Source organism: Barbus barbus (assembly GCF_936440315.1).
Source record: "Barbus barbus genome assembly, chromosome: 11".
In the NCBI taxonomy this organism is placed as follows: domain Eukaryota; kingdom Metazoa; phylum Chordata; class Actinopteri; order Cypriniformes; family Cyprinidae; genus Barbus; species Barbus barbus.
This window is the reverse complement of record NC_136739.1, coordinates 26,907,838-26,931,834: the sequence shown is the minus strand read 5'-3', so window position 1 is coordinate 26,931,834 and position 23,997 is coordinate 26,907,838. Positions and strand designations below refer to the sequence as shown.

The 23,997-nt window shown below is 38.6% G+C and overlaps 1 protein-coding gene across 1 annotated transcript in view; it reads left to right on the top strand.

The window, feature by feature from the left end:
• Positions 1 to 23,997, top strand: part of LOC306877052 (titin-like) — a 148,070-nt gene that overhangs the window by 8,646 nt on the left and 115,427 nt on the right. The window contains exons 19-40 of the mRNA XM_079428575.1: positions 434 to 2,133; positions 2,230 to 2,511; positions 2,609 to 2,875; positions 2,989 to 3,261; positions 3,370 to 3,633; positions 3,729 to 3,989; positions 4,101 to 4,361; positions 4,456 to 4,719; positions 4,821 to 5,081; positions 5,232 to 5,492; positions 5,579 to 5,839; positions 5,914 to 6,055; positions 8,527 to 8,695; positions 8,789 to 9,017; positions 9,698 to 9,982; positions 10,086 to 10,211; positions 10,328 to 10,516; positions 11,160 to 11,639; positions 11,933 to 12,427; positions 12,785 to 12,829; positions 13,087 to 16,776; positions 17,178 to 17,456. Coding sequence (XP_079284701.1) covers positions 434 to 2,133; positions 2,230 to 2,511; positions 2,609 to 2,875; positions 2,989 to 3,261; positions 3,370 to 3,633; positions 3,729 to 3,989; positions 4,101 to 4,361; positions 4,456 to 4,719; positions 4,821 to 5,081; positions 5,232 to 5,492; positions 5,579 to 5,839; positions 5,914 to 6,055; positions 8,527 to 8,695; positions 8,789 to 9,017; positions 9,698 to 9,982; positions 10,086 to 10,211; positions 10,328 to 10,516; positions 11,160 to 11,639; positions 11,933 to 12,427; positions 12,785 to 12,829; positions 13,087 to 16,776; positions 17,178 to 17,456 — 10,484 coding nt within the window. The remainder of the gene's footprint in view (positions 1 to 433; positions 2,134 to 2,229; positions 2,512 to 2,608; positions 2,876 to 2,988; positions 3,262 to 3,369; positions 3,634 to 3,728; positions 3,990 to 4,100; positions 4,362 to 4,455; positions 4,720 to 4,820; positions 5,082 to 5,231; positions 5,493 to 5,578; positions 5,840 to 5,913; positions 6,056 to 8,526; positions 8,696 to 8,788; positions 9,018 to 9,697; positions 9,983 to 10,085; positions 10,212 to 10,327; positions 10,517 to 11,159; positions 11,640 to 11,932; positions 12,428 to 12,784; positions 12,830 to 13,086; positions 16,777 to 17,177; positions 17,457 to 23,997) is intronic.

Below are 23,997 nucleotides of genomic sequence, written 5' to 3'. Positions count from 1 at the left end.
ATGGATTCAAAAACGGTAACACTCAACTGTTTAACTCTAAGGGAGTTGTAAAATGGAAAAGTGGAGTGTTCCTTTAAGCAGTTCCGTAGTACACGTAATTTTCTTTCTGTACACTGTATTGGGATCAGCCAATGGCGATGGACGGTAGCATCGTCTGTCGGCCCAACCCTATATGGCAAATGCACAGGGGGAGGGCAGAGCCCATTCTGAACTACGGGAGCCCAGAGGGGAGCGTCGGTGGATGTTAAAGAGAAAACCGATTTTCATTCAAACAAGTCGATGTAAACTACACATTTGAGTTAATCGATAAAATTGATTTATCGCCCAGCCCTAGGTGTAAGTAAATAATCTAAATGTTACTCTCTGTGATGATGTGTATTTTGTAAAAAAATAATTTCTGTATTACAGTTAACTGAATTTACTTGTTTATTAGGATTGAGGGTGGTAAAGGCGAAGCTCATTTCAAGATTCCATCATGTACAGGATCTGATAGCGCATGGTACACTGCTACTGCTATCAACAAAGCTGGCAGAGATACCACACGCTGCAAAGTTAACATTGAGGTGGATGCAGTAATCCCTCAGCCTGAGAAAAAGCTTGTCATTCCCAAGGGAACTTACAAGGCCAAAGAAATTGCTGCACCAGAGTTAGAGCCACTGCATCTTCGCTATGGTCAGGAACAGTGGGAAGATGGTGACCTCTATGATAAGGAGAAGCAACAGAAGCCTCACTTCAAAAAGAAGCTTACCTCAGTCAGGCTTAAGCAATTTGGACCTGCGCACTTTGAGTGTAGACTGACCCCTATTGGTGACCCAACCATGATTGTTGAGTGGCTGCATGATGGCAAGCCATTAGCAGCTGCTAACAGACTACGCGTGGTCAATGAGTTTGGCTATTGCAGTCTTGACTATGAAGCTGCTTATTCCAGAGATAGCGGTGTTATTACTTGCAGAGCCACCAACAAGTTTGGAGTTGACCAGACCTCTGCTACACTAATTGTTAAAGATGAGAAAAGCCTTGTTGAGGAAAGTCAGTTGCCAGAGGGAAGGCGAGGACAAAGAATAGATGAAATAGAGCGTATTGCACATGAGGGTGGCCCTTCTGGAGTTACTGGAGATGACAATCTTGAAAAGACTAAGCCAGAGATTGTGTTACTTCCAGAGCCAGTGAGAGTTATGGAGGGAGAAACAGCTAAATTCCGCTGTAGAGTGATAGGCTACCCTACCCCAAAAGTTAACTGGTACCTCAATGGACTGCTCATCCGCAAGAGTAAAAGATTCAGACTTAATTTTGATGGTATTCACTACATGGAAATTGTAGATGCCAAGCCCTATGATTCGGGAAATGTCAAAGTTTTGGCTGAAAACCCTGAAGGTGTTACTGAGCATCTTGTAAAATTTGAGATTCAGCAGAAGGAGGACTTCAGGTCAATCTTGCGTCGTGCACCTGAGGTTAAGGCTGCTGCTCCTGTACCAACACAAGAGCATGGTAGAGTTTCGTTTGAGGTTGTCAAAGCTGAGAAACCATCTGAGACCACTAAAGAACCCAAGGAGGTGGTTAAACTGAGGAAAACTGAGAGAGTAATCCATGAAAAATTAACAGAAGAAACAGAGGAGCTCAGAGGCAAATTTAAACGAAGGACCCAGGAGGGCTACTATGAAGCAATAACTGCCATAGAACTGAAGTCCCGCAAGAAGAATGAGTCCTATGAGGATATGCTGAAGAAGAGGAAAGAAGAACTTCTTCATCACGCAAAAGAACTAGGGCCTGATGCTGAGAAGAAAGAAGAGGAGGGTAAACTCACCATTCCCAAAGTCAAACCAGAGAAAATTGTGCTCTCTCCAAGCATGGAGGCTCCTAAGATCATAGAACGGATCCAGAGCCAGACAGTTTGCCTGGGAGATGAAGTACACTTCTGCTGTAGAGTCACTGGTAAACCAGATCCAGAATGTCAGTGGTTCAAGAATGGTGTCTTATTGGAAAAGTCAGACCGGGTTTACTGGTATTGGCCAGAGGACCATGTCTGTGAATTAGTGATCAAAAATGTCTTAGCTGAGGACTCAGCAAGTATAATGATCAAAGCCATGAACATTGCTGGGGAGACCTCAAGCCATGCTTTCCTATTAGTTCAAGGTAAAACATTTTACCAACTTGTTGCTGTTTGCATGTTATCAATCGCATAAATGGTAAAAGTAATCTTCAGTCATTGTTCTTTGGCTTTGCTTTTAGGCAAACAAGTTGTTTCATTTACACAACTTCTGGAAGATCAGAATGCTAAAGAGAAGGACACCATGGTGACCTTTGAATGTGAAACGAACGAGCCATTTGTGAAGGTCAAATGGATGAAGAACAATGCAGAAATTTTCTCAGGTGACAAATACAGAATGCACTCTGACAGAAAGGTGCACTTCCTGTCAGTGCTGATGATTTCTATGAATGACGAAGCAGAGTACAGTTGTGTGGTTATTGACGATGACCACATAAGAACCAGTGCCTCACTTTATGTTGAAGGTCAGTACAACACAGTTTAATCTTCTTATACATCAGTGTATAACAGTTTTGTGCAGTTAATTATTTGGTCAAATTAACATTTTTATGTGTGACACAGGTGCACCACTTCAAATTGTAAAGAATCTTGAGAATACAGAAGTACCCGAGACATACTCTGGAGAGTTTGAGTGTGTTTTGTCCCGTGAGGATGCTGAAGGCACCTGGTATTTTGAGAACAAAGAAATCACTCCTAGCCTCAAATATGTTGTGTCTGCTCGTCGTGGTCGTCATAGTCTTTCTGTGAAAGATGTTAAGAAGGAGGACCAGGGAAAATACACATTCAAAGTGGAAGATCTTAAGACAAGTGCCTCCCTTAAGATGAAATGTGAGTATGAGGCAACCAAGATTAAAAGCATTTTTAGGCTACCACATGTTCTAGCAAAACTTACTTCAGTTGCAAATATAAATCTTACTTGGATATTTTTTGGTTCACTCTAGTGCGCCCTGTGACTCTGCTGCAAGGTCTTTCTGACCTGGCAATCTGTGAGGGTGATATTGCCCAACTTGAGGTGCGATTCTCTCAGGAAAATGTTGAGGGCTCATGGATGAAAAACGGCCAAGCCATTTCTGCTTCCGATAAGATTCACATGGTCATTGACAAAGTCACCCATAAGCTTCTCATTGAGGACACCAGTAAGGATGAAGCTGGAATGTACTCATTTGTTGTTCCTGCTCAGGACATTTCTACAAATGGAAAGCTAACAGTTCAAAGTAAGCCACCTTTTAACTCTAAATTAATGTTCAATGGGTTCTCAAACATTGATTTCCACTTTCCTGAGGATAATGAATGTTTTATTAATCATTTTGTTTCGTGCACAGCTATTGGCTTCTTGGCGCCACTAAAGGATGTCTCCACAGTGGAAGGCACTAAAGCTGTTCTTGAGGCTAAAATCTCTGCTACTGATATAACTTCAGTGAAATGGTTCCACAACGACAAGCTGGTTACAGCAAGTGATAGAGTACAGATGGTTGTCAAAGGATCTAAACAGAGACTGGCTATTAACAGGACCTATGCATCAGATGAAGGACAGTATAAACTGATTGCTGGCAAAGTAGACTCAACCTGTAAACTTTCTGTCCAGCGTGAGTGTCACTCAAAATATGTTTTATTATATATTCCTTTTCTTTATTTTTTTTTTTTAATCAGTAATGATGTAATTGTTCATTGTGCTTTATAGCTGTATCTATTGTTCAGCACATGGAAGAGTGTGTTTGCACTGAGACCCAGAATGTCACCTTTGAAGTGGAGGTATCTCATCCTGGCATTGATGCTCTATGGACTTTCAAGGGTCAACCTTTAAAGGCAGGTCCAAAGTACAAGATTGAGAGCAAAGGTACACACTATAGCCTCACTGTTTTGAATGCCATGAAGGATGAGGAAGGAGAGTACATGTTTATGGCTGGTGAGAAGGAATCTAGAGCAAGACTTATTGTATCAGGTATGTAGACATTCAAATTGCTTTTTTAAAAGTACATACATTTTTGCCACCACAATATAGGATTCATGTCACGTGTCTTGTTGTGATGTTTTATTTTTATCTCTCCACTAGGTGGTGCTATAAATAGGCCACTCCATGATGTGACTGTAGCAGAATCCCAAACTGCTGTGCTGGAGTGTGAAGTTGCTAATCCTACTACAGAAGGCAAATGGCTTAAAGATGGTCACCCTATTGACTTCAGCGATAATATCATAAGTGAAAATAATGGTGCTGTCAGACGGCTTGTCATCGTCATCACCAGGCCACAGGATGTTGGAGAGTACACCTACCAGGTGGCAAACTCCAAGACATCTGGCAACTTGAAGGTTGAAGGTAAACTGTGTGTCACAGAGTAGTTTATTGCACATTATGTTTTCTCATCTGTTAGAAGTTATTTATATGCAATTTCTTCTTTTTTTAATTCAAGCTGTTAAAATCAGGAAGACAATGAAGAACCAAACTGTTACTGAAACCCAGGAGGCAGTATTCAGTATTGAACTCACCCATTTAGATGTGAAAGGATCCCAGTGGATCAAGAATGGTGTTGAGATTCATCCAAGTGATAAATTTGAGATAACTGCCCAAGGCATGGTTCACACCATGAAGATCAAGAACTGTAACACCCAAGATGAATCCGTCTATGGGTTCAAACTTGGAAAACTCTCTGCTAATGCCAGACTTAATGTTGAAAGTATGTTTTTTTAAATATATATATATATCTTTCAAGTACTAATTAATTGAACCTGTCTGCTGTTGTTAGATGTATTTCAATACACTTTAACCTCTTTTTAGCTATCAAAATTGTGAAAAAACCAAAGGATGTGACGTCACTGCTGGGTGCCACTGCTTCATTTGAGCTGAGTTTGTCCCATGATGACATTCCAGTTCAGTGGCTGTTCAATAATCAGGAACTTGCGCCAAGTCCAAATATTAAAATACTGTCTGAGAGGAAAGCCCACAAACTTATCATTCAGAGTGTTGAAGGTCACATGGCAGGTGAATACATTGCTGTGGTCGGGCATCTGCAGTGCAGTGCAAACCTTCAAGTTGAATGTAAGTGTTTTTTTAGATTTTTTTTTTTTAAATAGTGTTCACCTTAAATGTGAAATTTGGCATTCTAAAAATGATTTGTCTTATATATATATATATATATATATATATATATATATATATATATATATATATATATATATATATATTCAGATTTGAGAGTCACCAAACCTTTGAAGAACATTGAGGTTCCAGAGACCCAAGTGGCACCGTTTGAATGTGAGGTTTCTCATTTCAATGTTCCATCGATCTGGCTGAAAAATGGAGTTGAGATTGAGATGAGCGAGAAGTTTGACATTGTGGTGCAAGGCAAACTTCATCAGCTGAAAGTCATGAATGCCAGTCAGGAGGATGCTTCAGAATACACATTTGTGTGTGGAAATGACAAAGTGTCCGGTAACCTGATTGTAAAACGTGAGTAATACGTTGTCTTTAAACTTGAAATAAATATAAAATTACTATATACAGCATATTTACAAATGCATTTTAAAATCTTTCAGCAATTCTGATCACATCCATGCTTCAAGACCTCAATGCTAAGGAAAAAGACACTGTTACATTTGAGGTGACCGTCAACTATGAAGGCATCACCTACAAATGGCTGAAGAATGGAGTAGAAATCCGATCCAGTGATAGATGCCAAACTCGCTGCAAACAGTTCACTCACTCCCTCACTATTCGAAATGTTCACTTTGGGGATGGGGGAGACTACAAGTTTTTGGCTGGATCTGCTGAAACATCTGCAAAACTCTTTGTTGATGGTTAGTTTTATTGTTATATTTACAGCTGCCTTTATGTAATTTAACAGATTGGCTAACAAAAATATGTTTTCCAGCTCGCGTGATTGAATTCACCAAGCACATTAAAGATATCAAGGTAACTGAGAAGAAGAAGGCTATATTTGAATGTGAGATCTCTGAACCCAACGTCCCTGTGATGTGGATGAAGGATGGGCAGGAACTTGAGATGTCTGAGAGGTATGTCTTCACTTTTAATGTCATATACACGGCAGATGAATTATAAAACAAAAAAACATCTCTTAATCAATATCAGTATTTACATAATATTGGCATAAAATATTAATTAGTTTTCCTTGTTTAAAGATTAAATCTCACTAAATCTTTATTGATTAATGCTCAACAAGAGATGTATACGTTTTAGGTCAAGATTTACTAAACGCTTGCGCCAGGTTATCTGCATCAGATTATCATCTGCTCTGCTTTATCCTACGCTAATTTGCGCTGCTCTTGGTAGATTGTGTTGGTCATTCTGAAAATGATCTGTCTGCATCTGTGTTCTTATGCATTGTCAGTAGATCAGCCGGAGAACTTTCCACTCCCCTCTATGCTGTTATGAATTTGCGGTCTCTGTTGAATTTGAATTTGCCCTGTATTGTAAATCTAGCCTTTAGTATATTATGCACTTTTGGTTCTTAAGTACTTTTACTTTACTTTTACTCATTTAGCAGACGCTTTTATCCAAAACGACTTACAAATAAGAAAAAGTAACTAAAACTAAAAGTTAACACTCTGTAAATACTCTATACACACGCATTTAAGAAAATACAGAAATTAAATAAAATTTATAATAATAAATTAATAAAATTAAGTAAAATCTTGTTTTAAGTATTGTGGCGGGAGGAGCCAACGACAGACACAGTGGGTGTGGCGTCAAGCCTCGGAGAGGTTTTTATAAAACAATAAAATGTACAAAAGTGTCCAAAGGGGGAAAAGTGTCCAAATAAACGGGGAATCCGGTGTCCTCGTTGTGCCGCGGGGCTAGTGAAGGAGGGTAGTGTTCGTCAGGGAAGGGTCCAGGGAAGGGGCGGAGTCCGGTGGCCGCACGCGCTCCCCTCTCGGGGCCGGGAGCGAGTGGTGGCGGCATCTCTTGCACGGCTTCGTCCATCTCCTGGGTTCCCGGTATGGCGTTCCGATCGGCTCTTTAATATGACTTTGCTACATGCACTCGTCTCAATGAACGTGACGTCTGCGTCTGCCGAACGTCTCGTCTGCGTCTGCCGAACGTCTCGTCTGCGTCTGCCACATCACTCGTTCGTGTGCCGAACGTGACGTCTGCGTCTGCCGAACGTGACGTCTGCGTCTGCCATAGTCTGCTGCAAGGGCGGTTTCCAGCACATTCCACTCACTCATTCTTTATTATTTTTTACAGAGATGGCTCTTCTCATTCAGCACTGCGTGAAAATAATTTGGCCTTAGAAATCCAGTAAAATCAAAAAAAAAAAATCCATATTAATTTGTGAATATTTTAAATGTTTAATAAAGGGGCAAAACGTCATAAACAAAAGTCAAATAATAGTTTACAAACTATTTTAAAAAAAGTTTACAGTCGTTTTTTAGTAGCCTATTTTTCATTTCTATTCTATTTAAAGGATCTATAGAAAACGCGATCGAGTTGTCTGTTTTCTAGTCTACCAAAGTGCTGTAGCCTAGGCCTTTTAAAACTATATAAATAAAACACAATAACAACCCCAACAATAAGCTATAAAAATGCAATAGCCTATATCAAGTTTGTTTCTTCATATTTCTATCTTTGTGGGGGCATTTGGCCCTCAAAATGTGGGTTAAACAACACACACACAATATCCTATATATAAATCACAGACGCAGACATCACGTTATAAGACAGACGCAAGTGTCACGTTCATTGAGACGAGTGCATGTTGCAAAGTCATATTAAAGAACCGATCGCAACCGCTGGCACACTGCACTGAGCCATGTTGAGTAGAGTGTTAAATACGTGTTAGAGAAAAAAATTATTAATAACTTCACTGCCACACGTGAATGACGCGTGACGTCTGACTCGACACTTCACTGCCACGCGTGATTTACGTGACGTCTGCGTGACGTCTGCGTCACGTCTGCGTCACGTCTGCGTCTTAAAATGAATGGAATAAATAGCAGAAAGAAAAAAAAAATAAGACGTTGAGTGAGACGTTCATTGAGACGAGTGCATGTAGCAAAGTCATATTAAAGAGCCGATCGGAACGCCATATCCCGGCGCTTCTGGGGGATTCGGCGGCCCGGCATCCTGGCCCGTCAGCCGCCTAACGGGTGCGGCAGTCCTCCTCGACGCTCCCTTCCTGGACCCACGAGGACACCAGCGTGCATGCACGGGGAAGAGACCGGTCTCCCGAGGAGAGGCGCGCTCGGCGTTTAAACAGCGGCGGTGATGAGGCTCTATTCACGTCAGGTGCGCCTCATCACACGCCGCCAGCCCTGCGTGTTCAGCGCCCCTCCTCTCTCACACACCCACTCTCGTCGGGAGCCTGGTGAAGGATGGCGAATACGGGACGGGGTGGTGATGATGGACAGGGGGGAGGCAGCCGACTCGTCACAGTATATATCTATAGTTTTACAACAAACAAAAAAAGTGATTTTTTTGCAGTCTTAAGATGTCAATTCTGTCCATAACTTCCCTATTATTGTAGATTCAAAGCCACCACTGACAATTTCCTGCAGCGTTTGATGATTCAGACAGTGCGCATGTCTGATGCTGGAGAATACTCTGTGGTTGCTGGTGCAAGCGTTTCCAAGGCAAACCTCATAGTGGAGGGCAAGGATGTCCACATCTCTGAGCCTGCTGAGAAGGACATCACTGTAACTATCCTTTGTCTTATTACAGTCAGTTGTTAAATATTACCTATGTTCCATGGCGAGACCATTTGTTTCTATTTTTTTCATGCTTTCCAGGTGGTTGAGAAACAGAGGGCTACATTTGAATTTGAAGTGAATGAGGATGACATTGAAGGCCGCTGGCTGAAAAATGGTGTTGAAATTCCATCTTTTGATGAGCGCTTCAACTATGTGACAGTTAGAAAGACGCATCGCTTGACAATCACTGAAACTTACAGGAGTGATGCTGGAGAATACACTTTCATTGCAGGAAAGAACAGGAGCACAGTCAATCTGCATGTCCAGAGTGAGTGTACAGTTCAGATATCTATAAATATATGTTAATAAATGTTCAGTTTATTTATTATATACTCTGCTGTTCAAAAGTTTGAGGTTGGTAACATTCTTCAAATCTTTTTTTTTTTTTTTTATTTAATAAGAAATACAGTGAACATCAATATTATGAAATATTAAATTTAAACTGTTTTCTATTTGAACATGTTTTAACATTTATTTTATTCATGTGGATAGCAAAACTATTTTCAGCCCTTACTCCAGTCTTCAGTGTCGCATGTTCCTTCAGAAATTATTCTAATATTCTGATTTAGTGCTCAAGTAACATTATCAAAGTTTAAAACAGTTGTACTGCTTAATGCTTTTGTGGAAACCATCATACACATTTTCAAGATGCATTGATAAATAGGAAGTTGTAAAGAACAGCATCTCTCTATAAAACAACAAAACAAACAACAACAAAAAAAAACATTGTAAAGATGGAAAAGGCTTTTATGTCACTTTTGATCAATTTAATGCACCCTGACCTCAAAACAAACGAATGGTAGTATGTACATACAATACATAATCTGATATGTCTTTATATAACTCCTTCTGTCAATGGCATACCAGTATATTCCAATTGCAATGTTTCACTGTATCAAATTGGAGCTTTATTTATATTGGTCTAATATGTGTCTTAATTTAATTCAGTCCCCGAGCCTCCTCAGATCATCAGGGACATGGAGCCCCTGTCTGTCGAGGCTGGCAAACCTGCACGTTTCTCTGTGGAAGTGACAGGAATTCCTCAGCCTCAGGTATCCTGGTATAAGAACTCTCAGGCGCTGTCTTCTGGGTTCAAGTGTAAGTTCCTGAGGGAGGGAAATGAGCACATATTGTTGCTCATTGAGGTCTTCCCAGAGGATGCAGCTCAGTACAACTGTGAAGCTAAGAATGACTATGGAGTAGCCACAAGCTCTGCTTCACTTAATGTGGAAGGTGAGATCATTATCAAGCTGTTGTTTAAAACCAGTATTAGGTACTAGTTTTACATTCTTTCACATTGCCAGCAGTTAAACACAAACATGATTTTTGCTAACAGTTTCAGAAGTGGTTTCTCCAGACACGGTGGCTCCAGTTTCTCCACCAGTAATTATTACCTCATTGCAAGAGACCTCTGCTGAAGAGGGAGAATCAGCCAGATTCCAGTGCCGTGTCTCTGGAGATGGTAAGGCTCAGCCCTGTGAATTAAACAATTGTGGAAAATAGAATAGATTTTAAATTTGTAATAAGCATGTATATATTTTTTTGTGAAGTTAACAAGCTTTTGTTTGATTTATGCAGATCTGAAGATTACCTGGTACTTCAGAGATAAGGAAATTGTGCAGTCTGACAACTTCAGGATCTCTCAGTTTGATGATAGCTGCCAGCTTGAGATCTCTAGAGCATATGTTGCAGATGCAGGAGAATACACATGTGTTGCACGCAATTCTGGGGGAATGGTCTCCTGCTCTGCTGTTTTGAACGTCAATGGTATGTGCAAACTTTTAGGTTCCTTCTCTCCAGACAATGCCATCATTTTCTTGTTGGAACAACCGGATTTCTTTATTTCTTTTGTTTTTTTAGCATGTTCCATTGCTTAATGCGAGTTTTAGATGTCATGCATGATCAGGCCATTAACTTGAAATACACTTTGGACAAACTGTTTCTCATAGGGTTTTCATTATCATTATGGATTTTTAGTTCCACTACCATCTATGATCTTACCAAGACCAGGACCCCATGATTCACTGTGCATGTCAAAGCCATTGTTTTCCATCAATATTCATCGATCATTCAACCACAATGTAGCTGGGTTAAAAGATGTTAAAAGTGTTAAAAGATACAATCTGCATCACCTTTCTTTCATTATAGAGAGAACTAACCACAGACCATTAATAAAAAAGCTTTATTTTTCAACAAATAGGGTTTTTCCTCACAAAACATCGATATAAATAACATTTTAAATGGAAGCCGCATTTTACTTGTCATCATCCTAATGAATTTTGAAAACTCATCTAAGAAATTCTGCCATCTCTCACTACCTTTCCCCTATGTTGATAATCTATTATTTTTAAACTTAAATGGCAATTTGACATTTACAAATGTCTAATGCAATTTTTTTTTTATCACTCAGATCTCAGTGTGAGAACAGTAGATAGGCACAGTGTTTCGAGTACTGGAATGACTCATTCAGAGATGGTCACCTCCCAGACCATGAGTGAAACGTATTCTTCCACTATGCAAATTTTTGAAAGTGTCTCTACGATGATGATGTCCACAACGTCTGTTAAAAGCATTGAGGTCCAACAAGTTACCTCTGAGGAAGAATATTCTACAAGCCCCACTCTGACCCTGAAAATGAGTGATGTCATTGTCAGCCTGGGTGATGTGGCTCAGTTCAACTGTTCCTTCAGTGGACAACCATTTGCTGAAATTATATGGTATCATAATGGAAGGACAATAACAAATACAGAAAGGGTGCAGTATGTACAACAAGGCGGGCTCATTTCTCTCATCATACTCAATGTTCATCATGGGGACCAGGGAAGTTACTGCTGTGCTGTTAAAAATAGAAATGGTGAAAATCGAACGTCTGCACAGCTCACAGTGGAAGGTATAGATTTTGTTTTGTCCTAGATGCTCATTTCATCCCATTTGCTTCCTGCTGGTGTTTTGTTATTCTAAAATATGTTTCATGTGATTATAACCAACTTAAATTTTTTATTAAATTTACAATGTAATATCCCATGTAATCAGTTTTAATACTTTAAATAGTTTAATCCTTCACATGCTTGGCCTAACATCATCCTCCATCTTACTAACATTTTTGTTCTTATAAATGCTAAAATATCTTGCTGAATTACTGAATAATCCCTAATAAATTTCCCTAACTTTATTCTCACTCAGCTAAAGAAGCGAACCCCAAAGAAACCATCGTACCCTCTGATTCTATCAGTAAATCTTCTAAAACTGAAAATGAGTCAAGTAAAAAGGCCACTGACCAAGAAAAGCAGGAGTCCTTACAGAATGTTGGAGCCCTGACAACAAAGTGGCAGATAAACCGACATTACAATCCTGATGTTATCCCTTTGTTGGAGTGTGACATTTATGATGCAATTCAGCCAGAGTTCCTTGTGAAACTGTCTCCAGAATTCCTTGCCAAACAAAGAAAGAGTGTTTCTCTTTATTATGTAATCAAAGGAAGCCCCTCTCCGTTCGTTGTATGGCTACACAACCAGTTGAATGTTGAAGAGCCAAGGTCATACTCCTTGAAACATGATGGGCCCTTGTGCTGCTTAAATGTAAAGAATATTGGTTCTGAGCAAAGGGGCACACATTCTTGCAAAGTTATCAATGCTGCAGGAGACAAAACATGCAGCACTCATCTCAGAGTGAAGACAGGTTTGCATTTGCATGCTTTGGTCTTTACCACCTTTTATGTTAGCCCTGGGCGCACATTATTATTATTTTTTTTACTCATATATCCACTCTTTTAAGTAGATAGAGGGAAAAAAAGAAAAGAATGTGACATCTCTCAAAAAAAGGAAAAAAAATCACAACATGCAAATGTTGTCTCTGTAGGAGACTGACATTGACTGCAGTGGACATCTGTCATGGGTGTTCTACAAGGGAGATGTGGTCCATTTTCAATATGTTTGAAGGAGAAAATGGGTTTATAATAATAAGAATGCACAGATAATAAAATACTGCCCAGAAACCTTGCTGTCACACATGTAATATTTGTTTTTGTTTTTCCAGTGTCTAAAGTGGCTGATAAGCCCAGTTATGAAGAGGAAGCCAAAGGTAAATGAATAAATACGAATTATGATGACTTGTTTTCTTTTGTTTAATTTTTTTCATTTTCTTGTTCGTTTTATTATTTCTGTAAAAAAATAATTTTCCATTATCATGAATCTACAGTTTTTTCAGTCACTAACAGAGTATCTTGATGTATGCTATTTAGTATATATTATGATACATATTACATATCATGTATCAGTTGTTATGATATTATGTTATGTATTAATTGTATTGAACCATTGCATAATTTTTTTATTTAGTGTTTTCTACCTCGACTATATCAACTGAGGAGGATTCTTGCGCAACAAGTCTTCATCTAAAAGAAAAAAGCAAAACATTTGAACTCCAGCCAGAGTTTAAATTATTTTCAGAACCATTAGAGAAAAAGCCAGAAAAGCCAGTTTTTGTAACTAAATTCTCATCAGCAATTGCAACTGTTGGAAACACAGCTAAGTTTACTGTGATAGTTTCTGGATTTCCTAGGCCAGTTATTCAGTGGTATCGCAATGGCCAATTGATACAGTCCTCATCTTTTTATACATTTGTCCAAGAGAAAGAAGAACATAGTCTTGTCATAACTAACATTACCAAAGAGTTGGAAGGAGAGTATTCTTGCACTGCGAGCAACCGATTTGGCAAGTCAACATGTACATCGTATCTTCATGTAAAGGTGAAGGACATAAAGGAGCAAGAAAAGACTTTTGGGCAGCCTCCATATTTCATAAAAGCAATTGAGCATGTGAGGTGTGCAGCTGGTAGCCATGCACTCTTTGAATACACCGTAGCAGGGGTTCCACGTCCTGATGTTCAGTGGTACAGGGGTAGCAATCATATGCAGCCTAGTAAGTACTGCAACATTGTGAACAACACAGATGGGTTTGGCTATTTAAAGATATTAGGCATTCAGCAAAGCGACAGTGGTCTTTACTCTTGTAGAGCTTCTAATCCTCTTGGAGAAACCTCTTGCAGTGCAGAACTCATTGTATCCTTGGAGATATCTTCTGAAGCCACTGAATCACGTTTGTATGTCAGTCTTCCAGAACAAGTCAGGACTAGCCTTCAGCAGGGACACCAGATGGCGTACACCAGTAGCACTGAAGACAGGCAAACTGTTACAAGTGAGCAGATCCAAACCTTGCGTGCTTTAGAGACATCTACAGCCATTGAGCACATGGAGCAGGTAACTCGCCAAGCTTCAGTGATTCAATCTCATGATGTGCAGGAGAGAGTAAAAGTTGCCCTTGCCCAGCCAAAGCCAGTGGTGGTAACTCCCCTGAAACAGCTGCATATGGCTGCAATAACCTCTGCTGTTCAAGAAAAACGAGGCTTTACTGAGCACCACTGTGATCAAATTGTTAGTCCAGAAGTGCGAGAGCTTGAATTGAGTGTTGAGGAGCCCTCAAAATGTATGTCTGCCATTTCAGAGAGTTCTACACCTCTTAGCATAGTGAAAGCTGAGGATTTGATAAAAAGTGAAACAGAAAAGATACAAACAACTTCAGAGTCAAAGGTTATTGTTAGTGGTCCTCAAGTTGAAATTAAGTTACCAATTCTACAAGAGGAATGCACAAAAATGAAAAGTCCTGAAGAGGAGAAAAGCTACAGAGTTGCAGAAGGGGTTAAGTTATTGTATACTGCAATATCGTCAGAGAATGTAGCACTTACAGAGGGTCATATTTCAGAGCTAGCAACTGTTGAGTCCATTGAATGTTTATCAGAAAAAGAGCAAGCCAAACCAGTGCTTACATCAGTCAGTGAGACTAAGCACACGCTCTTAAAAGAAAACAACTTTGAAATGCATAGACCAGTCAAGCAAACTGCTCAGCTCTCTAAAGAACCAATGTTAAAATCAGCCCTGATTACAGAAGAAAAGAACAAGCTTCAAGCTGACAAAACCACTGGAATACCTATCCTGGAGCATCCTTTTTTAGTCCATTCCCAAAAAGAAGAGGATCAGGTGCTTCATTTACAGCTGATCGGTGATCAAGATACTCTTCTGTCTGAGGGCAGATTTACTACTGAGAAGCCAGGTTTCGAGCAGGCGGATGTCAAACAAATGCCAATTCTTTTGCACACAGTTTCTTCTGATGACCAGAAAACAGTTTTTTATGAACAGGCAACACAATTTGCATCCAAGGATACCACAATTGTTGTAAAGCCTAGAGAAGAGGTTCCTGCACGATTACATCTTCACTCAGTGCAGTTGAAAACCACTTTATGTAAAGAAGGGTTACTTTCAGTCGAAAAGCCAGATGAACAGAAAGCCATCCAGAGACAAGAAAAAAAACACAAATTGGTAGCCTCTAAAGAAGAACGTGTAGAACTAACTTCGGATTATGCCAAAGGTCTTGATGTGATGGTAGAAGGTCTTAAGATTGAGCACAAAACCGAACCTAGACCCTTGAGTGTTCTTCAGGTAGTGTCACAGACTGTTCCGCTTTCGAAGGAAATGCCTCTGGTCAGTGAAGTCAAGCCTCGTAGTGCAATTTTGCAGAAAGAGGATTGGTGGAATAACATGCATGCAGCATCTGTGTCAGCATCTCATTCAATAGAAGAGGGTCTCACAGACAGTTTCAAAGCAGTTGAGGAATTCACTTGTAAGACAGATGTAGAAACTAAAGTATCGGTTCAGTCTCTTCATGTAGAAGAAAAACCCATATCAATAGAAACTTGTGTTTCTCTTGAGGCTGCAGAGCAAGACATTGCAGTTCAGATTCAGGAAGGTCAGTCTGTAAGGCAGTCAATACTCATGGAGGAAAAACGTACTCTGACAGGTGAAATGTCTCAGGGATTTACTAGATCCGAGGCAACTAAAATAAACATTACAACTCAGCCGCTCGAACCCCTTTTAGTAAGTGAATCGCAGGAAAGCAAAACTCTTCCAAAGGAACTAACCTTTGTAATTCCTTTACCAAAATCACACAGCTTGGACATCAAACAACAGTTGGAAATGACACTTCATTGTGCTGTGGCTTGTGAGCAGTCTTTGCTTTTGGCAGATGTAGTGAAAAAGTTAGAAGTTGTAGAAGTAAAGGAGGTCAAGGTGCATATGGAGCCGAAATACATGATGTTCACTTACCTTATAACAACAGCTGGTCCACCCATAGACATTACAATTGCCTTCGAAGGTGAATATCCCCAGACAGCAACTCTTAAAAATGAGCTTCATGCTGCTTTCTACTCTATGCTTAATAAGGAGAAACCCGTCTTGACCTCTGAACAGTCAAACATCTTAAAACCTGATAGACCTGAGAGACTGCAGGTTAGCAAAGCTTCTCCATATCCAATGTCCTCAGCAGTTTTAACAGAAAATGTTGAAGTGTTTACAACACCCAAAATGCAGTCTGCTGCTCTGCAAACAGAAACTGAAGTCTCTTTCCAGTCTGCAATGTCTCACAAGAAAACTGCTATTCAGGAGTCAAGGCACCATGTGACTCAGAAGTCTGTTGAATCCAAAATGGACATTTATAGTTTTGCTGAGACTGAACACAGGGAAATTAAAACTGTTTCAGCTGAACATTATGAGAGAGATGTGTGTGTTTCAGATATTACAGTTGATGCCCCTCACAGGCAAGTCACTGTGGAAGAGCCTATGGATGTTCTTATTGAAGAAGACAAACAGGAGGTTTTAACAGAGGACATTTTGACTAAGCATTTGACCAAAAATCTCTTTTTTGAAATACCATTAAAAGACATTACTGCAGAGGAGAATTCCAAGGTTACATTGTCTGTGAGAGTAAAAGGTGTAAAATATGTTAACTGGCTTTTCAATGGAGTATTGATCAAATCTGGCAAAGAGTTCAAATGTTTAAAGGATCATGACTCTTACACACTAGTAATCAACAAAGTTATCAAGATGAAACATGAAGGTGAATATACCTGTGAGGTTGTGAGTGAAGTCGGCAAGATATCATCATCATCATCATCAAGGCTCACTGTTGTCTCAAGAGGTTGGACTGTGTGGATTTTGTCATCTTACAAGAGATATCTAATTCTTAACAATTAAAATCAGACCATCACTAATTAACTAGTAGGCAGCTGCTATATCTTCCCATTAGTTCACCATTTCTTTAAGAATTCTTGTCAAGAATACATTGTGTGCGCTAAACATCTTTCCACCCTCTTTCAAAATAATGGCACATTTTTCATCTTCTTCTGAGTTCTTCAAGCATGACCATGTCATGTGTGACTCTTCATCACCCTTTTGCTAACACTCATATCACTTTTTTTTCATGTCATCCCAGGATTGACCTTCCTTTCCATCTGATATATCACTCAAATCAAACAAAAAATCAAATAATGTTGCCAATGTAATAATGTTTTGTATTTTTTTTCTGCTTGCATGTTTCAGTGCCTCCAGTTTTCAAGAAGAAGATTTGTGACATTCAGAGCAACATTGGCAGTCCAGTGAAGTTTGAATGTGAAATTGAAGAGACACCTAATGTGACCTTCAAGTGGTTCAAGTCTGGTACAGAGATTAGACAGAGTGACAAATTCAGTATCATCAGCAGGCAAAGTACATCATCTCTAGAGATCCTCAATCCAACAAAGGATGACGTTTGTGAATACAGCTGTCGCGCTTCAAACAAGCACGGAAGTGACACCTGTTCTGCTAACCTGAACATCACCGGTGAGTAGCTGGTTTTGAATTTATATGGTTTGCTTTAGCTGCTGGCAACTCTTCGACAAAGGTTACTGATTTTCAAGGGTTTTTTTTCTTCTCCATCCTTTACATCCAATCTGCACTCTTCTGTATGACGGAGTTGTGTACGATTTGTAATGTTATATAAATATATGTTGCTTATTTTGTGTGTAGTGATTATGAAATTACTGAAGACAGAAATGTCAAATCTAAAAGCATTTCCTCTTAATGTTATTCTTTATATTCTCTCTTTTTAAATTAATACAATTAATCCTCCTGTGATCAGTGCTACCTGTCTCTGTAACCATGTCTGAACTTGGAAATTTATGTGATAGTTTTATGATCTTTCCCAATTTTTTTTTTCCCCGTACTCGTTTTACTAAAATGAATTCAAATGCTAATTTTTTTAGTCTCTTCTGATTCAATTCAGATATTTTATACAGATATTATGTACAGGTTACACAATGTTCAGATTGATGCCATTTTAAAAATGGATATTCAGTTGTCCATTGAGTGCATATTGGATTATAATTTTGGGAATTAATCTGTTTCATTCATGTGTTTTTTTTTTCTTGGTATCACTGTTCATGTGTTTTTGTATTGACTGCCGTAACTTCTCTCTGCCATGAAAAAGAAGGATGAGCAGAAAAAGTCACATGTCTGAAAAAGATAAATAGGGTCACTATGATTAAGGACGGAAGGAAGATTCATAGCATAGTTGGTTTTCAAAAATGGCAAAACTAATCTAGAATATAGTGAACGATATTGCTTTGCTTGTAAGGTAGGGAGAAAACCACTTATCTTTGGTGACAGAATATGGTAAGTCCTTTTTAGAAAACGTGTCCTAAGTGATAAATGTTCTGTGTTACCTGATCTTTGATGTGCTTTAGTGTATGTGTGAGTATGTGTATAGAAAGGTACGGATGATAAAAATGCTGGTTATTCAGCATTTACCACCTACCCACAAAAGTATTTCCACACACCTTGCATTTCTTAGAAGTGTGATGGTTTGTTTATGAATGGTCAAGGTCTTTGGTTAAATGGTTAAAGCAGGCATATCTGTACAACCACGCTGCAATAATGTGCACTTATCTGTACAACTGCACTATATAAAGGAGGCATAGTCAGGGATGGCCCCCCAAAAAAATAATAAATATTTTTCTATCAGACAGTGGAAATTAAGCTGGTCTAGTTTACCATTACTAGGTCGGCTATGAAAGGTTGTTATAGTTATTGTTACCAAAACGATCAATACTATTGAGTTCATGACTATGGTTATGCTGAAATCCATTTAATTTTTATTCTCAGAAACCCCACCCATCACAAAAGAATTACCAATGCTGGATGTAGTGAAGGTGACCAGTGCTTTATTTGGGAGTGAGCTCATTGGTACTGTCCCATTTGAAATAAACTTGTTGAAAAATAAGAGACATGCCAATTCTGACAAAAATATTTTTGAAGATTTAATTGAATATTTGGATACACATGCATTTGAAAGTTCAGATGTTTGGGAGTACCAATGTAGCCTATCAAACGAAGTTGGAAAAATCACCTCAAAATCAATTGATATGATAAGAGGTTAGTATGCTTGAGAGAGACAAGAAAAGAATAATACCTGCAGGTTCCCAGCACTAACAGGTGTGTTACTAACAGGCAGCGCGGGCTACAACGGCTAGCTAAAACTGTTAACAACGCTTTCAAAATTAAGCAGTTGCTGTTGCCATGACTTATATGATTCAGTTCTAATCTTTCAAGGTTGACCTGCAATATCAACATTTTTAAAAGACTCAATCAAAAAGAAAAACACCAGTGCAATACAATTAAAGGTAAAAGTACAGTACAACTTCTACAACTTCAGCTTTACATAGTATCAGGAAATGCTGATTAAGCATACAACCTTCAAGTTTGTTCTTGAGAACACACCAAATAATATATTTAACTTTCACTGGTTTTATTAAACAATTTTGTTATGTTCATAAAATTGATTATCTAGAACTTACTGCTTTAAAGTTTTTTTTTGTTGTTGTTGTTTTTTTTCACTGGATTATACAGGATTATTCTCTTCACTTCTTGATTGTTCTTCTGGCTTTGATTTTCCAAAAAGGCCGGTGGGTTTCCATACACTGATTCTTTGTCCTAGAATCCACTCTTTACATACCTTACAATGAGACCGTGTGTTGGTATTGAATTATGCTGGAATAATTGGTTGTTCGGCTTCTCTTGTTGTTAAAATTTGTCAAAAGGACGCAGGATATTGCGATAGTTCAACATGTTTTTTGCTCTCTTTTAGATTGGACTGTGTTTTGCATACATTTTCTATATTGGACAAAAATGCATTCTCTGTATATTTTGAAGATCAAATCTTATATTTTTTTTATTCATGTTTGCTGTTGTCTAGTGATACAGTGCCTTCACATATCCTATGTTTGTTATGTAATTGTAACTAAGGTTGTTTGGTTTAAGTTAGTTTTCTCTTCATCCGGATGTATTTGACCTGCTTCATCTTCTTGTTGTGGATGTCAGAAACTAAGGATTTTTTTTTACTGGTTAAAGAATAATGAATCTCTTGACAGTGGTTGCTGATAAAATTGAATGTAAAAACATCACTCTTGGAAAATGGTAAATAAACAATGAATAAACTCTGCATCTTCTTAAAATGTTCTTATTCGAATCAGAACCACATGCCTTTCTGAAGAATATACCTAATTTCTTTGAAAAGGTGGTGACATGGAAGTGGTTCAAGAGAAATCTTGTTTTTGGAAGAAATTGAAAAGGGAGAGCAACTGCAACATTTTTCAAAAAGGACACATTCCATTCCATGCTGTGTCATTATTTAAAGGATGAATGAGTGAAGGATGACATACAATTTGTGGCAGTTTTACTGGAATACTGAAATGCCTTGTTTCTTGGATTCTTGGAATTTGCAATGAAATAACCAGTCTAAAAACTCTTGTTGGTCCTCATTGTTTTACCTCTTACATGGAATGCAGAATTGCAACAATGAAATGGTTGAGGAATGGAAAACAATTTTTGCAGAAAATTCTGCTTTCTTGCAATACCTACAAGAACAATACAGATATGGATGTCAGTGTTCTTGCAAAAATGTATAATTCTTTAAATCAGATGCTACTGTGCTCTACATGGATTTCAGTTATTACTGCTATATTTAAATAACTTAGGCTCTTAGAACTTAGAAATAACTGGAAATTACACTTCTCTAATATATAGGCATATACACTCACTGGCCACTTTATTAGGTACACCTTGCTAGTACCGGGTTGGACCCTCTTTTGCCTTCAGAACTGCCTTAATTCTTCGTGGCAGAGATTCAACAAGGTGTTGGAAACATTCCTCAGAGATTTTGGTCCATATTGACATGATAGCATCACGCAGTTGCTGCAGAGTTGTCGGCTGCACATCCATGATGCGAATCTCCTGTTCCACCACATCCCAAAGGTGCTCTATTGGATTGAGATCTGGTGACCGTGGAGGCCATTTGAGTAAAGTGAGCTCATTGTCATGTTCAAGAAACCAGTCTGAGATGATTTGAACTTTGTGACATGGTGCATTATCCTGCTGGAAGTAGTCATCAGAAGATGGGTACACTGTAGTCATAAAGGGATGGACATGGTCAGCAACAGTACTCAACAGCTGTGGCGTTTAAACGATGCTCAATTGGTACCAAGGGGCCCAAAGTGTGCCAAGAAAATATCCCCCACACCATTACACCACCGCCAGCCTGAACCGTTGAGACAAGGCAGAATGGATCCATACTTTCATGTTCTTTACGCCAAATTCTGACCCTACCATCTGAATGTTGCAGCAGAAATTGAGACTCATAAGACCAGGCAACATTTTTCCAATCTTCTATTGTCCAATTTTGGTGAGCCTGTGCGAATTGTAGCCTCCGTTTCCTGTTCTTAGCTGACAGGAGCGGCACCCGATGTGGTCTTCTGCTGCTGTAGTCTATCTGCTTCAGGGTTCGACGTGTTGTGCGTTCAGAGATGGTATTCTATATACCTTGGTTGTAACGAGTGGTTATTTGAGTTACTGTTGCCTTTCTATCATCTCAAACCAGTCTGCCCATTCTCCTCTGACCTCTCAAATCAACAAGGCATTTTCGTCCACACAACTGCCGCTCACTGGATATTTTCTCTTTTTCGAACCATTCTCTGTAAACCCTAGAGATGGTTGTGCATGAAATAATTTCCCAGTTTAAATGAAAGATATCAGTAATTAAAAATGTACAACTGGAAATGACACTTCTCTAATATGTAGGCCTATGTATATTTTCATGGAGTAAAGCTTTTCAATCCTCTTCAACTCAGAACCTGCCCACTTTGTGAAGAAGTTGATGGATCTCTCTATTCCAATGAGCAAAAAACTAAGGCTTGAATGCACATTTACTGGAGCTCCAAAAATGTTTATCACTTGGTACAAGGATGGCAAACAGCTCTATGCTTCATATCGATACAACACAAAAGTTACATCAAATTCCTGTATCCTGGAGTGCCTGCATGAGTGCAACAATGAGACTACTGGAAAATACTCATGTGAAGTTGCAAACGTTTATGGGATGGATATAAGTCGTGCACAAGTAGTGGCAGTTACAGGTTTGTAATTTGTACTGGACTCTTGCCTGCCTGTCTCCCAAAGTTCCATACCCATGGATATAAACGAAATAGTTTGATATTGCAGCGTTGGACCGCATTTCACCTGGAATGGTGAATTCATGTTTCTTTGGTCATCATGGTTTTTTTTTGGTTGGCAACAATATGGTGTGCTGCTGTGACATTTTGCACGTTCAATGAAGTGGCTCAAGCATCTTAAATTAAGTCTATTTGGTTCTACATCAAGGATGTGATGGGAGCTGGCATGTTTTTGAGTGCTTGTTGTTGTGGGATATTGATCAACTTGAGTTTGCATCTGCAAGCTTCCTGAGGCACGCTTGGAAGATACTGTATACTTCAACAGATTTGAAGAGTTGGTTCTAAAGAACAATCCGCATGTTTTAAAGGTTGATATGTTGCCTGTTTGTATAGTTTTTGTCATTGTTAAGAAAATCATTTAAATGGATCTGATGATGTTCTTCTTAGAGCCTGCCCACTTTGTGAAGAGGTTGACAGACATGGCTATCCCTCTCAGTCAGAAACTTAGACTTCAGTGTACATTCACTGGAGCACCGAAGATGTTTGTTACATGGTACAAAGATGGAAAGCAACTGTACGCCTCATACAGATACAACACAAGGATCATTGACAACACCTGCATCCTGGAATGCCTCCACGAATCTAACAATGAAACACCCGGGAAATACTCTTGTGAAGTATCAAATTCCTTTGGCACTGATATTTGTCATGCTGAAGTGACCACCGTTTCTGGTTAGTACGCCTTTGAAGGCTCTTTATCCTAAACTTAGTGTTGGATGGAATTCTAGTTGATTCTCTAGCTGAAGCCAGTGGTTTGCAAGCATATTGATGATGCTCATCCAATATTGTTCCTCTTAGGACCTGCTCGTTTTGTGAAGAAGCTCACAAACCAGACTGTTCAGTGGGGACAAAAGTTGAGAATTGAATGCTCCTTCACAGGAATTGAAAAACTGTTTATCACTTGGTACAAGGATGACAAACAGGTCTATGCTTCATATAGATGCAATACAAAAGTTATTGGAAACACTTGCATTTTGGAATATCTCCATGAGTGTGATGAGGATACTCCTGGAAAATATTCTTGTGAGGTTACAAATGAAGATGGATCAGATATCTGTCATGCGCTGGTCACCCTTGCGACAGGTTAGTTAACTAATTTAGTCAGCTAATTTGAGTGAATTTGCAGATCATCCAACATTTCCATTCTTTCAATACGTTCCAATGCACTTCTTTTCTTTAATCTTAAAGAGATCATCTTTCTCTAGATAAACTGCTAGAATTCAACATGAAACACTGCCAGCATTTAAAAAGGAAATATCATTCCAAATTAACAAAACAAAACAAACAAAAAAACAATTAGAGTATTTTATTTAAAAAAAAAAAAAAAAAAAAACTATATTGAATTTTAAGTTTGAGCTTATTTTTTAGAGTACACAGCGACTTTTCAACAATAGCACTGGTGCAAAATAGCCAAATGCAAACTTGTTATTTTTTTTAATAGTGTTATTATTTATATATCATTATAATGTTTAGCAATGTTCATAATTAGCTTTTATTTTTTTACTTTTTCATATTAATTTTAATTTTAGTTTTAGTAATTGTGTTTTGTGCTTGTTAGGTTTTGTTTGTTATTTAAGTTATTTTATATTTAGTTTTTAGTTTTAGGTTTGCTGCTTATGTTCATAATTCAAATTTCATCTAATATTTATATTTTATTTTATTTTAGCTTGACTTCAATTAACAAAACTATTTTAATCGTAGTTTTGGTTAACAGTAACAATGCTAATGCAAGAAACGTAGCAAAAATGCATTACATAAAGCATTAAATACAGTTGTGGCTGCTTCATGTAGTACAGAGCTTACACTTCAGGCTTAAATTT